This window comes from Haemaphysalis longicornis, unplaced genomic scaffold (assembly GCF_048455015.1).
Source record: "Haemaphysalis longicornis isolate Haplotype H1 unplaced genomic scaffold, Haemaphysalis longicornis Haplotype H1 scaffold_7, whole genome shotgun sequence".
In the NCBI taxonomy this organism is placed as follows: Eukaryota; Metazoa; Arthropoda; class Arachnida; order Ixodida; family Ixodidae; genus Haemaphysalis; species Haemaphysalis longicornis.
In genome coordinates this window covers 74,058,015-74,074,201 of record NW_027526422.1, presented here as the reverse complement: position 1 = coordinate 74,074,201, position 16,187 = coordinate 74,058,015, and the positions used below count along the sequence as shown (strand labels likewise).

At 47.7% G+C, this 16,187-nt stretch overlaps 1 protein-coding gene across 1 annotated transcript; it reads right to left on the bottom strand.

Annotated features, from left to right (window-relative positions):
• Positions 1-4,395: 4,395 nt before the first annotated feature.
• On the bottom strand, positions 4,396-15,179 carry LOC144144480 (uncharacterized). Its single transcript, XM_077675938.1, has 7 exons — positions 14,961-15,179; positions 14,223-14,391; positions 11,828-11,958; positions 10,557-10,689; positions 9,712-9,873; positions 7,258-7,386; positions 4,396-4,874 (listed from the first exon to the last, which is right to left on the bottom strand). Exons 1-7 carry the CDS (start codon positions 15,092-15,094, stop codon positions 4,677-4,679), a joined length of 1,056 nt encoding a protein of 351 aa, XP_077532064.1. The 5' UTR covers positions 15,095-15,179; the 3' UTR covers positions 4,396-4,676.
• Positions 15,180-16,187: the final 1,008 nt, after the last annotated feature.

The following is a 16,187-nucleotide window of genomic DNA, read 5'->3' as shown; positions in this document are numbered from 1 at the left end:
TGCTATCACGGACTGACCGCACGCCCAACGTTTGTGCTTCTTGTGTTCCTGCGTCTCACGCCTGTTTTTATGCTTTTTTTTTGCTTAACAAAACAGTGCACCACTGACAACACATAGAGAGAAGACCCGATGCTTGGGTGCAGCGCATGCAGCCGACGCAGCGGCGTATAATCTTTCGACTGGTTCCGGCGGCCACAGCGCGGTAGCGCCACTGTTGGCAAAAATGGTGAATACTTCGGCGTTGTTCGCCGAAGTTTCATCGGCAAACGCCGAACTTTTTGGTCTTCAAGTAGCGGCAAGGGAAGAGAAGTAGGTGATTAAAATTATCTCCCAGAACGACAGAGACTTTGGCCAAATATAGACCGTTCCATCGGGCGAGGGGGAAACGTACTCTCGCACGCAGCGGTCGCGGGGCGCGGGCCGCCTTTTCCCCTCTCTGGAGTGTGCGCGCCGATCACGACGGGCCTGGCGCGGCTGCTTCTTTGCCTTGACTACGCTCTGTAGGCATCGCGCGCGCGGGTTTACCACTAATTTACGCATTATTTTATTGGAATGTAATAAATGAGCCAGACTAGGAGCTTTTGAGTTCCTTGTGTGCTTTAACAAGCAAGATTTTAGGCAATTTTGTTCTGCTGAGCTCTTCCTGTACGTATACATTGGAGTAGTTGCAGAAAATTCTTCTACCTTCTTTCCAAACTAAAATAGGTCACTGAAACTTGCCTCTGCCGCAGATGGTATTAGTAACATCTCCACCGTTGCTGCGGTTACATTGCGGTAAACCCAGCTCCAAGTTTTGCGTGGGCTGGCCTTGGCGATTTTCACAGTGACACATCTCCCCAGGTTATCCCTTTCTCCAGAAAATCTGAGGGGAAGGGGGAAGAGGGGCTACTGAAGGAGATTGTACCTCTCTTCTTTCCCCATCCCCGATTCGGGCAAAATAGAGTTGTTCACCCACTCACTCCAGCCAAGATTTCAGTCTGTTACCCAAATGTGATGTCTCTGTCGGCTACATCAATCTAAGCAACGCAAAAGCGAACGCTTGTCTGGTTGCCGAGCGGCAGACGCTTAATAAGTCCTTGTATGACGCTCTCCAGGAGCTGTGTCGTTTATTTTATTTATGTTGTACATTAGTTGCACGGCTAAATTGTGCTGCAGAGCAGCTCAAAATTCTATAAAGAGGAAATTTTGTTTATAGTTGGCGTCAGTGCATGGTGGCTGAGGGTGAGGTGTCTATATATAGATAAGATTTCATACAAACTATGTAATGTGCCAAATACTTACGAAGTTCACCCAAAACTACTTGTATTGACCCCTGCAGGGACATGTAACCTGAAGCCTGTTACACTGGCACGCGCTTCTGCTTGTTGTCCATGGGTGCCGTGCGTATAACGGTTAGATCGTTTTATCAAACATCAGTTTTTGCATTAAAGCGATCAAAATACGCGCTATACGCAATCCCGGACACACACACGCAAACAAAAAAAATTGTAACGAAGTGTACATATATGCGACACTGAATCGTTTACCCACCGCGAACCACGCTACCTCGAGGCGAATTTGAGCTCCCCCGCGGCCGAAAAAGCCGCTAATTTAAGCCAAATCGTTTAAACTGGTCCTATGCAACAACTTTTCCATTTAAAGTATACTACGGAAATGAACGTACAACACGCTACAACGCAAAATTCACCGAGCTCCTGCAGGCACCCCTGCGCCGCGGGGCAAACGCCCAAGCCAGCAAATCGCCCAGCTACGAGAGCGCGCGCGCACGCAAGATGCCGGCGCCCTCGTTGGAACGAGGCGAAGAGGTAATATTTTAAAAAGAGAAAAGAAAACTGCAGTCGAAACCCCGCGAGGACATACAGACGAAAATCGCAAGCCGCCTTTCGTAATTGCCGTGGTGACACGCCCACCACTTAATTGCGCTGCTGACACCAGGCTGGTATCATACGCGGCGGCAGAGCTCCGTTGGCTGCGCTACAATTCATCCAGAGGGGCTTTAAGGAGGAAGGCGTGGAGGCACAAACTTGGCTGTAGAGTACCGCAATTAGATAATAATCCCTCCTGTTTTGTATAACGACTGATGTTTGGCCGAACCCGTGATTGGGTACGCGCCAATAACACAGAAACAAGAACAACAAGAACAATGCCTGGACAAATACTGTGCATTCCCACTGTTAGGGTACTTCCTGTCTCCGACGGTTGGGGCCCAGTTAACGGACCCTATGGGTGAGCAGTAACCCGTGGCAGGGACCGCACATTCGGCAAGTGGCACTGCCTGACGCACTCGCTGAGCGATCAGTCCTGAAAAGGGGTCAGACATCTGGATCAGAGCAAAATTGCTCCCCCCATTCCCTTCGTTTTTCCCAAAACCCTTCCCAATTCCCACTTCCTTTTCCCAAAAACCCATCCTATCCGGCTGTTTCCTAGGGGGGACACGGGGGGCCCCTCGGGCTCGTCGGTGGTGGCTCGTCCCGCTGGCGGTGGGTCGCAAGGTGGATTTCCTCGTTAATTTCTCTCCACCTTCGGGTGGACAAAATTATTTTGCCGTTTGGCCTGTTCACGTATTGTGCCATTGGATGTTAAAACGGTTATACTTAGGTGGCACCGGGGAGCTATTGAAAGCTCCATTTACTCGATGTTACGTCGGGGTGCGATAGTGAACACTCTATTCGAAAAAAAAAAAAAAACTCTCCCTGCCGGAGAGGACGCTATCTGGCCTTTTAAACAGCTACCTACTGGATGTTTCCGACTGGTGTGGTTGTGGCCACAGATGCTTCTTATCGGGACAAGAAGTGTGGCCTAGGTGTCTTTTAACCTGAGCTTGAATGAACATTTTTTCTGCGAACACCCGTTATCACAGCAATATTCATGGCAGAACTCCTGGAAACACAGCTCGCTCTAGGAAAACTCAGTAAAAACCACTCGTCGGTGCTCTTTTGGCGGATTCTCTTTCTGTCTGATCCACTCTATTTTCTCCACCCGTTACTCGTCTTCGCCCGAACGCTGCCAATTGTCATACCTGCGCCGGTAGGAGAAACCGCCTCGTCTGGACATTCAGGTCATCAAAGCATGCACCTCGATGAAACTGCTTATTACGTGGGAGGCGTAGCGCCGAAGGGTCCAATGATTGATGCTGTTCCCCCGATAGCCCACGTGGGTTGTAACTAGACTTCGAAGCTGCCGTTCGCTGGAAAGCTTCCCACCAGAGAGCACCTCTGGTTGCCCCCAAATGGGCCTTTGACTAGGATGGCGCTGTGGGGGAAACACGATGCTCGCGTACCGGTATGCGAAGGCCTCTGCCGCTTGTTCTACGGACACATGCGCGTGCATCTTCTCTACTGGTTCGATGCTGTTCTCGAGCCTCCCTTGCTTTGCTCAAGATAAGCCACTTGGTTTTATTTTTCAACCACTGGCAATGCGAAAGGAAATACATACATAGGAATGTGGTTGATGTTTCATGTTTTACTCATAATTAGCAACCGGCAGACCCGCGTTAAATGATTGGACGAGCCATCCACCCCGCCAAAATATATGAGCGGTGAAGCTGTGAAGTGCCACTCTTATATTTAACGAAAGGGTAAACAAAAGTACTTCACAAACATCGGAATATTTCATGGTAGCTGGCGTGGGGTTGTGGTTACTATATTGCGCACTGGTTCACCCACGACTGCAAAAATTATTTGCAAAGACAATCTGTGCGAGTTTCGTTCAAAGTGCTTGCCTGACTGAAGCCGTTGTCACACTCACCAGCTGTAATGGCAGGTCTGTTCCGTTCTTGCCTGTCTCATGAAAATTGTCTGAGCATGAAATTCTCAATTCCCTTTCCAGGGTGACCCGGGGCTATGTAGCCGTTAAAGATCGACACTGTCACTCATCCGCACGTCGCGTATACCGCTTGTATACATATACGGTGAGCCTTGGAGATTTAATCGAGAATTACGACAAATATCAGAGGCGCACACGCGGCCAGCTCCATTGCCCGAGAACGCGGTACACGCACGAATTGCGAATTCCCCGGGCAACCCCCCCTTAGCCAACCCCAGCCGAACCCTCGATCGCTGTTCGAGGAGGTGAGTGTGCCATCTGGCGCACATCCTCCAGACGCCCGAGCATGCGAGTCGCTTTTCGGGCACCGCAGCTGCGTGATGCGTAGGCCAGCTATACTCGGTTACAACTCAAGAACGGCACCACCTCACGTAGTGTATCACTCCGCTAAAGCGCCAGACCCGTGACGTCAGTGCGCGCGTGTTTTGAAAGGGGTTTGCTATGAATGCGTGATATCGTCTGCCTTGTCTCACGCAGTTGGTTTGTCGTCACTGGAGTCGTTTATAATCATATTAAGTCCAAAAAATCACGGGAACGGCTCACGCCATGTTCGCATTATTCCCAGTAACGCCCTACTTGCGCCGCGCGGAGAAACATCCGGCTACGATGATAAGGCACAGCGGCAACTTCCGGTGCCGTTCTTAAGTTGTCACCGAGTATAGCGTCATCTGGTGCAAGATAAACCCCGGTGGACACACCTGCGGCACGACAGTCCAGAAATTAGAACCAGCAGCCCCGTATCAAAGTGTCGTAATCACGTTTCTTCATGGAACGATGAATATACTAAGTCCTATTTCTATTATTGCGCAGGAGCGCAAGCTTAATGTCAGCTGTAGCAAGTGCTGCAGGCGTCACTGGCACGGGAGGTCGCGCCCGGCGGTCGGAGTGACTTCCCGGCGGAAGAAGCGGGACACCTCTCTGAGCCTCGGTGCCCCCCTGAAGGGCGCCTGGGCGGGTGTCGTGCACTCGCGAGCCCAGTCCTCGCACTCAACGTCGAACAGGGCAATGCCGAAGCTGACGGAGCTGTGCCGTTTCACCGTTTGACATATCTGCAGAGAAAGTTGTTAGACCACAGTGGCGGTTAAGATAGACGACGTTTTAACACCAGAGATGTAATGTCACTCGCTTCAGGCTACTCCTGGCGCATCGATCTTATTGGATAAAATAAAAAGGTGGTCGTAATTTTCTTACAAATATTCAAGCCTACGCTAGTTGTGCAAACTATAAGGACCTGGGTTCCAAGGGACAACCGGCATGGTTCCTTCGATACCATGGCTTATGGGGCGGTCACGGTTTATGTACTGCATATCGTCGTGCGTATTCATACGTTGCGCATACCCTCTTCCCTTAAAGTGGTAAACACTTCCATTTTTCTCTGGCAGCGATGAGATACGACTAATTACGGTCGACGGTATTACTATGCCGCCGCTCCATTGAACTGACAAAGATTCTTAAAAAAAAAACCGCAAGTGCAATACAAATCTCCATTACATTTTGTTCCTTCTTGTTCGTGAATATGTTTTTTTTCTTGTTGTTTGAATTAGGACGTAATGAACAATCCTTACCCGTCGACATTTTCTCGAGTTCCGGAGGCTCTCTCGAGCAACACCATAGTTTAGAGGCATTGCTACGACAATGGTAACAAAAATGTGTTAGATAAACTTCTGGTGCGCCTCCTCCTCTTTCGGCAATCACTGAGAAAGCCAGAACCAGCTTATCCCACCAATAAGCGTGTTGGAGTGGCCAGTAAGTTATCACTAGAGACCGGATTTCAGGCAAAAGGTTATTATGTTCCTTGCGCTCCGATCGCACCATTTGATATATGAGCCTGAATTAAAGTAAGAAGGGTTTTTGTGGTGTTTTATAGTACATTTAAAAGCCTATTTTTGCGTATGTTCCTAAATGCTTATAGATTCCTATAAATGCCTATAAATGCCTATTTTCTAAAATCGGCACTATATGAACACTGGTTAGCCTCAAGTATCGCTTTCGAGTGGAGTTTGGGATCATTATTCATGTTACTGGGCAAGGTTGATTGTTCTGCACTCTCTGGGGTCAACCTAGTCCTCTAGTTCGACCAACTCGCGGAAAATAACCGCTAGCAGAAATGAAATGGGACGCTTATTCTCAGTGACGACAGGCGCAGGTTTTAGTAAAAGAACATGGAGGTGGTGTAATTCAATATTGCTTCCACAGTTTTCACTGTGATTCTTAGACTACGTTCCTCGTACTCTCCAAACAGATTTTTTCAAACATGGGCACTAGCATCATTGATTCTGGAAGCATACTCAAATGCAACTGAATTTTAAACGCAACTATTGAGCATACACGCTTTTGTGAGCAGATGACTCCGATATTGAAGAGCCAATGGCGAAAAATTGCTGTGGAGCTGCATTTCTATGCACCTTAAAATTTATAGTTTTGATGGAATCTCAAATACACTTTTCCATCAAATATTTGTTTGGCAGCTAAACACGTTCCAAAAAAAAATGCTCTTAAACGGCGTGGAAGTGATTTTGGCTGCGTTGGGACGTCTTGCGTGTATGATTTGCATAATACCATTGTATTTGAAAAACCTTCTACAGTTGTACCTAACAGTCCTCATGTAAGAGGATGGTGATTCCTTAATGAAACGTCGTCTCTTTTGCGTTTATAATTTGTGTCTATTTTTGTTGTTTTCACTTAACTGCGTCAAGCATACATAAATTACCGCTTTTTAAATCAGAATTACCAGATCTCAAGTATTCTTTTTAAACCTGTTTCACTACATGCGACGCTCAAGCAAGCGACAGTGGCAAGTGAACATGAACATGGGCAGTGCGGTCGTTGAATTAAGACAACGTATTGTAATTACTCAAGCAGTTTTATGAGACGGTTGAACGGCTATGTTCAACTTTTGGCGCCTCTGTGCCATCATAAAACACAGCATTTTTGGTTTTCCTGTCGTAGATACAGGCCCGCACGTCTTTGTTTGAAATTAGTTTCATTCATGTAGGCATTTACCGTCCCTATAATTTCGACAGTGCAGGCCTAAAACGTTGTTCTGCCTGTCTGACTTAGGCGCCTAAACCCCCTTTTTTAATACCTAAAGATCCGGCCTCTAGACATCGTTGCTAGTAACAGGCGTTAATCACGTTTTAAAATGTTTTTTGTAGCAAAGTTACTCCGAACATTTTGCTAAACTTATGCTTGGTGCAACAGTTATGAATTTAAACGACTAAGACAGCTTTGCTAATGGAAACAGACACCCACTAGCACAAGTGCCTCACTGCTACATCATGTAACTAAAACTACTGGCGATTCGTACAACCAAAGGGTATGAAGCTTATTCAAGAAAACACGGTGAAGGATCGGGCACTACAGTGCTTGTGCGTTCCAAACGAAACGCCGCCTGACATCCACGTATGCTATAGGATATCAAGAAGCACCCACCTTCCATTTCATAGTTTCCACCGTGTCCAGCGCGATCATCCAGCGCTTGTCGGTCCACGAGTACATGGAATGCTCTTTGCGGTCAAAGGTCAGGTTGGCGAAGTAATCACGCTCTTTAATGCTGCACGCCTGAAAAGAGAACACGATCGATGAGGTTTGTAGTGTTTTCTTTCTCCTCGCCCGACACCCCCTGAAGGGTACACAATGGACTTCCAATACGTAACGTTTGCCGAGCGATAACCGTAACACTAGAGGATATATATTGATAGCTGCACGATTAACAGCACCACCTACAGCCATTACATTACGTCTTCGGTGTCAATTCAGTCTCCTTCGCATATTTCATTGTGTTTACAGCATACAATCACTCCCGATTGCCCACTTAAAGGCCTGTTTCTTTACCACGTAAATCGCGTAACGTACCGTGGCGACCAAACCTACGGTATCAGAAACGCATGCAATTCATCAGCTGTTCCGCGTGCAGTCCGCTTGTGGAATAATCTTACAGATAATATCGCGCCTAAGGCTAACCAAACTTTAAACGCCTCAAAGGAGCAATGTTTGAACCACCTTGCACGAGTGCCATTTATGGTCCCCTTCTTTTGCAACTGCTACTCACATCAGGTTTTTCTGTTTGTACTCTTCATTTTTTCTTTTGCTTCATGGCTGTTCGCACTGACTATTTCTTGTATTGCGGGCGTTGTTCAGATGTTCTTCCACTGCACGCCGCACTTACCTGTAGCTTCACTTGTGGGGGAATAAATATAATATCCTTTAATATTTTTTACCGTCGACTGTTCATTCGTAGCAATTGGCTTCGCAAGTGACCCTCTGACAACGCCCCTCTGAGCCAGTAAGCCATTGTGAAATGAAGACAAATGTACCGCTAGATTACGTATGCCGAGTAATTTATTCACAGGGAGGATTTAAGTATCACCCATTCTGTCTGGTGTATTTAGCTTGTCTACTTCGTCCGTTATGAACGCTTTTAAAGGAGCACTGACACGAAAATTTTATGTTACACTTTTATTGGTTTTATCGATGCTTAATGATCTGGCGAACCTGAAACAGCACTTCAAATACTTCAGCGCGCGATAGTTAATTACATTGAACGGCCTGAAAATCGTTTGTTTCAAATTCCCGCGCTTTCATCCCGAACGGCGCATATGACAGCCTCCCGGTTTGACCTCACCGCTTTGTGCGGACGTCACCGGCGCCAGCTTGAGAGGGTGTTGCGCCCGCTCGCCGCTCATGGGGCCGCGCGCGTGAAGTGACGTCACGAGTTTTTGACGAGAGCTGTCGCGTCACTTCTTTTTCCTCTCCTGGAGTGATGTCACGCTGATGTCCATTTGCTGAGTGCCGCTCCGCGCGCTGCTCCGTCGGCGCGATAAATGCGATCCAATTGAACTATGTTCTTCGCGTCGCAGGCCGCTCATATTTCAGCCAGGGTATTCTGTTGAGTGAAGGAAGCGAACTGTGCAATAATATTAACGCCGAAAATTGGTGTCAATGCTCCTTTAACGTAAAATGGAAATAGTGACCATTAACATAACTAGCATGTTTTTACTTAACATTGTAATGGGGCGCTTTTTTACGCTGAATTCTCCTCCTTCGTGTCGATGGGTATAAAATCATAGATATTCAGAGAATTGGTACTAATGCGTGGCATTGTTGTCCCGCGTTAAGCCAAATTTCTTGTTATTTGCAGTTCTTCATAGCAAAATTTCTTGGTCTTTTAGAACCATGTCTGACCAATTATCTTCATTTACGCTAATACAACGATTACAGGTGTTCCTTCAACCAAATCTGTATTACTGTGGAAAGGCGCAGTTCGCCATTTACGCTTGTTATGTTTGTTGTTACTTTGTTTTTCTAAATTCACTACTACCAATTGACTGCATTTACGCTATTATAACGTATAAAGTTGGAACGCCGCGAAATATAAATTTTTGTGGAAATGCGGGGTGATAAGGTATTTTTTTCTAATATTCTTAGTTTCTGGTTTTTCAAAATTCTGTCCGATCATTTGTCTGCATTTATGCTCTTATAATTAATAAAGGTGGAACGTCTCACGAAATAACCATTTTTCTCGAAATTCAGGGAGTTACACGGTTGGCCATTTTCGATGTGTTTTGTAATATTGTTATTTTTTGGTTGTTTTAAATATGCCGCATCAATTATCGGCATTTAGGCTTTTATAACGACAAAATGTGGAACTTCCGCGAAATATGCATTTTTGTGGAAATGCAGGCCGTTACACGGATGGCCATGTTCTGTTTTTTTTTTTATAATATTCTTATGCTATGATTTCTCCAAATTATGGCCCACGAATTATAACGACACGAGGTGGAACTTCTTGGATATGTGCATTTTTTGTGGACATGCAGGGTCCTGTTTGTGGGGGTACTCGGTAAGGAATGCTTCGAATTCAAAGGTATTTCACAGGAAGCGCACCAAGCTGATGGGGACGCCGGTCCAGCCGGGTGGCTTGCAGCGCCTGCCGAGCTTCAACACCGGGTGGGTGTCGTACCAGCGCGAGCAGAGGCTGAACGACACGGCGACCGAGTAGCGCTGCACCAGCCAGGTCCTGCTGCTCACGTAGTCCGCCGTGGCCGCCTGTGGGAAGGGGCACAGCCACTTGACTCAGCCCTTTGCGAATGCTCAGCCGTCGGTACAGAAACTAGTGGGAGAACGGGTCCTCAAGCCTCATGGGAGAACGGCCGTGAAAAAATAGCGAATTTCATAGGGCTTCATGATTAGCTTCCGATTGGGCGGTTGCTTCTAAAGGATAATTTTAGGTCACTGTTTCATGGCCCCTTTAACATTCTTCTCTGCAAAGCCTTCTGACGGGCTAGTTGGTCTCACATGATGGAAATAAACATGATGGAAATCGTTTTCTGTACGCTTGAGAAGATGGCATTCAGCATGATTTTATTAAATAAGAAACGCTGCAGAGAACGTCGACCGTACTTGCTGCTGTTATAAAGAAATGGCTGTAATATGGCCTTTCTCGGCACCGGAAACGATTTACATACCACCTTAACTATATTTCCTCATTCCGTCATAAAACTCAAACGTTAATTACTGCCCAGTATAGCAATGTACACACAGCAACCATCATTGCTGGTTGCTGGCAAGTGAAGATGGAGGCACCAATGCTACCTTCGTGAACGAGCTGTAAACAGCGTCACAAGGTTGGCCGTGCAGAACCACGTGACCAATATGGGGCGAGGTACATATTTTTTACTTTACCGCCCGCATCGCGTAAGGAGCGTTGAACACCGGCGCCACGCACTCACCAGGCCCATTATGTAGTCGCTGTGGCGAACTTCGTACGGCGTCGGTGAGGTGGAGCGGCAGTTCTTGTAGGACGAAGCGAGCTCGTCTTCGAAGAGATGGGTGCGGACCACCAGTGCGTCGACGGGAAATGACCTGCGCATGCGTAGTCAAATTTCGTGGACGCTTAGATTGCTATGTCCTATAGTGCGGATACTAAAGAGACGTCGCGCCAGATAAACTTAGTAAGCTACGCCGCCTAAATATAGTTCCAAATATTTTGTGCGGTGTGGAACGAATTTTGAATGTTGCGAGCCAAAGAAATGCCACAAATAGTGGGGAACTCCGCATATAACTTGACGCAGTCGGAATGCTGAAATTATTGGAGAACTGCACCCGCACTGCGGGAATCGCTGAGTCAAGTTTCTTGGCTGTGGCTTTGGTTGGCCGTCGCCAATCGCACAAACAATCTCGAATTCACCCTATGCCTATCAGACGAAAATAAGAGCTCAGGAACGTAACTGCAGTGAACTATGCGCTTTCACACGTTGTCCTGCTTGATTGATACCTGCCAGAGGGTTAATTGCTGTGTCTGCGTGTTTATGCCTTATGCTCATGCATGCCATCACAGAGTTTGCCAAGGTGAATCCGAAATCTACTGTCAATTTTGCGCCTCGGAAGCAAGGAAATTCCGATGCGGCGCAGCAAGCCATCTATCACCAGGCGATTACGGTTTTCGATAACAGCCGAAAGATAAATCGTCCCACTAGAAGTGCGCGGCGAAAATGACCACGCCGCTTAATAAGCCGTTGGGCTGTCCATCATAGCAGCGATTGCCAGGAAGAATATCGTCTCGACCATGCGAACATCCCACAGAACACTCACACGCCGGGAATCTTCTGTACTTAGGCAGACACAGAAAAACACGCTATCCACTGTACACTTCCCACACCGATCTCAGCGTTTATCAGAGACCCCCACTTTTTCTTGCTGCTGGGGCTACCCCAGTATTTATCGTTCTCTTCGGACGTGCACACAAACACCCACACTTCCCCCCATACGCCATCTTTCCCCTCTTCATAAGAAAGGAGGGTGGTCGATCACAGCGCGGAAGTAGAAAGGTCGCTGATTGAACACGCAGAGACGGCCCTGTCGGCTATCTTGGGAACAACGGACTATAGGTTCCTTGTGGAAATAAGGTTACTTTCTTCTTTTTTGTTCGTAATCAAAGCAGAACTCACAAGGGCGCCCACACGCAGCACATGAACGCAGTGGGAAGAGAACGGTCACTTACTTCAGTTGTTTCTCGAGCTCGGTGAACAGCGCGTCGTTGGTTAGCGCCCAGGGCCGGACCCCGAGAACAAGGTAACCACGGGTCTTGTAACCCGACTCGCCCTCATAGATGTCCATCTGCTGCCTTAGCACCTGTGAGCCGCAATGTGGGCGCAGTAGAAGGCCCATTGTAACCGCACAGCTGTATAAGCTGGCGCACTGGCCGTGCTGAACGTCAACAGAAAACTCCTCACGGCGAAGTTGAGAGGGGAAGGCTAAGCGAGACAGAGAGAAGCGATAGCTGAGCGGCATGTGGCAAGGAGGGGAGATGTGGCCCGCAACGAATGAAGTGGGAGAAGTAGCCTGGGTGTACTTAGGGAGAGGGACAGCTGTGTATGAGCGCGTGGCGCGGTGCAGCTGCCGTGCCGAGGAGGTGCGTGTCGTTTGGGATTGGCTGAGACTGGCGATGACGTACGCTTTCATGTGCAGCTGCTGTCCTGGAAGAGAGGCGATATGGGTGCAGGCAGTGTCGTAATCTGGTCTACTGTCGAGATCTGCATTTGACTAAGACGTGTGCGTGTGTGTGTGCGTGCATGTGTCTGTGTGTGTGTCTTTTGTGTGCATGTGTATGTGCGTGTGTGTACGTGCCTGTGTGTGTGTGTGTGCGTGCGTGTGCGTGTGTTTGGGTATGTGAGTATGGGTGTGTGTGTGTGTGTTTGGGTGGGTGTGTTTGTGTGTGTGCGCGCGTGTGTGTGTGTGTGCGCGCGTGTGTGTGCGTGCGCGCGTGTGTGTAGGTGTTTTTGTGTATGTGTGTGTGTTTTAAAAAGTTTGCGCTAAGATCTGCGTTTGTTTCAGATATGTTTAATCTTTGGTGAGCGAAAAGCGATCAAGCAGCTCGGCTGTTTCATCAGTTTTCGCGACGTTACGTGCATGATGCTGGCCCATTTTTTCAAGAACTTTACTGGAGCTTTAGTTAACAAACCAGGCGTATTCTTCACCGGCAAGCAGTATGTTCGCTTGTGTTCACCTTTTCGATTGAATGACTTGTGAATTAACGAAGCATTTTACGGCTTTCCTAAGATGCACTCTTCACCATGATTTTTGGTTTAACGAGGCAGAGAGGAAACCACCTCAAGCTTATTTTCACGGAAGCCAGAATCGGAAAGGCAAAAACACAACGTGAATGCAATCTTTGCTTCACGGAGTCATGGGTACAAAATACCACTTATTTTAATTCGACACAAGTAGGCTTTCGCAAATCGCTAACCCGATTCATTTGCCTAAACACGCTTCCATAAAAACATTTATTCAGAAACAGTCAAACACATCTTTCATTTGCCCACTACCGACGACAGCGGGGACATATTTGCTGAAATATTAAAACAGAATCACGATGGTGTTAACCGCGCCTTAACATTCACATCATGGGTTCAAGCAGCGGCAGAGGCGTACTTGTAATCACAGTATCATGTTTCTTAACGCTGGCGTTGATCGGTGGTTGCCATATGCATGGAAAAGCCGCTGTGACGTCACAAAGACCAGAGGGAATGTTTTTCATCAGTCGCCCCAGCTTCGTCTGTGTTCAGTATTACGGACATTAGTTGTCAGAAGTTTGAGTTAAAATTGTGCCCTCACGGTTATTGTATCAGTAACCAAACTTGTATTTCGACTTCACCGCCCTATCAAGCTAATATGCCTAATATGAAATACAAGCACACAACTAGTACATAACTACAACACATAGCTAATATTTCTGCAATAGATAGCTAAAGTAGCACCATACGGACTGTGGCCGCATGGTGCTACTGGGCACCATATGGGTGGCACGGGACTGCCACAGGTCTATGCTCTCGTTGTGTACGTGATTATTATAGCTTAAATCAAATCCATACCCTCGGAGGCTATATCTGAACCACAGCATTGCGAAAGAAACACAGGAATTCAGCACCTGTGACTCGCCACGGTGGCTCAGTGGCTAAGGCGTTCTGCTGCTGAGTTGGATCGACGCGGCTTCGATTCCAGGCCGTGGCGGCCGCTTTTCTTATGGACGCGAAAAGCAAAAACGCCAGTGTGTTCGAGATTTCGGCGCACGTTGAAGAACCCAAGGTGATCAAAATCAATCCGGAGCCGTCCACTACGGCGTGCCTCATCGCCTGCTTTGCGTCAGCGCGCTAAACCTTACAGTCAATCAATCAATCAATTAATCAATCAATCAGTCGAATTCACCACCTGTGGTTTAATTGGCTAATTTAAGAAAATGCTTCAATCCCAACGGCCAAGAGGAAAAGGTCGCTTGCTCAGCCCAATTTTTAACCTATAGAGTGCAGTTTTGCTGACCCTCAGTGTTAACGCGTTTGTCCTCTGCATGACTTGTTTCGTGTCGTGCTGCTGCATTCGTTCACTACGCGGCCGCTCACCTTGAGCAGACCGAATGTCGTGGCGACCGTGGTGGAAACACCGTATGCAAGGGATCTGACTTCAAGGTCAAGCACGGCGTAGTGTCGGATGTTGTTGAACACCCAGTAAGACTGCATCGCCCGATGCGCCTTGTCCTCCCGGAGGTCCTCCTGGATTCTCTGGGCCTTTCTGAAAAAAAGGAAGTTGAAACCAGACAGGGAAGGGGGGGGGGGGGGGGGGTCAGTGGCACGGGTAGGCCATCTGAGTGCCCTGCTTGTATTCAAAGCGTAGCTCACTTGTGATGACCGACGACAACAAAATATTTTACTTCATTTATTGCTTTCAGATGTACTTCCGCTCACAAAACCACACAAACTGTACGATGCTATTTACTATATGGGCCCATACAAAGACTAAGAACAGTTCAAAAGAAAGCATTTCAGCACAGCTCACCAGTGAAGGAATGAGGAATAATTAAGAGGACCTTGATATCCTCGACACGTGTCAGAAGCCCAACATACGGTCGCTTTCATTTCTTGCCTCCGGAAAAAATAAAGCCACTAAGGCCGGGTTGCAAGTCGCGTCCTTGGGCACAGCAACATAACATGCGCCACCACGTGGCGGGTGGCGCAATAAATGTGAACGGTATCTGTCAAGACACGGCGAACCTTCCCATCCCTTGGGTTTTTACTCTTTTGCGCGCACAAGAGTTGGTGCAAATAAAGGTATCTATATGACGTTGAGCATACTGTAAGCACCTCTGGGGTAGATGTAGGCCGAAATTTCCGCCGCGTGCCCTGGCGGCCATGTCGAGCAGCAGCCTGGTGACCGGGTGGCTGTCGTCGTGGAAGGTGTCGTTGCGGCGCTCCGAGTAGAAAGGGAACAGCGTCATGTCGCAAGAGGAGCCCAATCGGATACGCTCGTAAGACTGGGGCAGGATGTTGAAGACGCAGATGACCACGCTCTTCCCTATGGGCTTGCCTGCCGGAAACACCGGTCAGGAAGATCCGGAAATAGGCCGTAGCACTTTTTACTTCACCTCACAACACATAACTTGTCGCAGATCTAGATTTTGAACTGGGCCTGTTTCGCCTTAAAACCGAACCGAACTTGGCGAAAAACATGACTTCGCATTCGCCGAAACGCAGCGCTGACACATGTTGCCTCAACACAGCTGACGACAACGTGGAAATAATCTAGCTTTCCATGGCCATCAGTTGATTATTTTACTTTAACTGCTAATTTGGGGCACCCATATTAAACATTTAACACAGATTGCCTCTAAGGACGTTCCCAGTAATTATTTATACAAAATATTTAAAATGTCCGCACACACAAGTATAAATTCGACTTCAGCTCATGGTTCAATCAAGCGTGCGCCGAGCATGGCGCAAGTACGCCCCTGGCTCGTTTCGCGCACCCTTGCAATGAAGTGCTTGTGGAGATTCCTCCACAAGCCGAGAGAACGCGGGGTACCCTGGACGACCGGTTGTTAGCAGAGATTTTACCACTTCGGCGAGCCATTAGTTGTGAATTATCAACTGCTCACTGACCATAATGTTGATCAATATTGATTATTGGGGATCACCACCACAGCCACTGTGCTATGAATAAGATGACAGATATTTTGACACAACCACGCAGGCTGCTGTTGAGATACCTTTTGGTGGGGCGCTACTGATGTTTCCCGCTCGACCCGTACGAGCACTGGCCGTTTTGGTTGCCCCTGCATCTCCTCCCACCGACTCTCCTTGAAGAAGCCAGGCTGGAAGAGAAGACGGTCCATTCGAAACACTTTAAAGAGAAAAGCCTAAAAAATTGGGCCCATCTCCCCACGAGGGGGGACTCGAGTAAATGCGTCTGGTAGGGGGTGGGTGTATTGCGTTAACGTTAGTGTTTGGGGGGTGGTGGTGGGGTGGTAGTGAATGTGTTAACTATTATTATTATTTCTTTCATATATTAATTATTACTTTCGTGATTTTGCG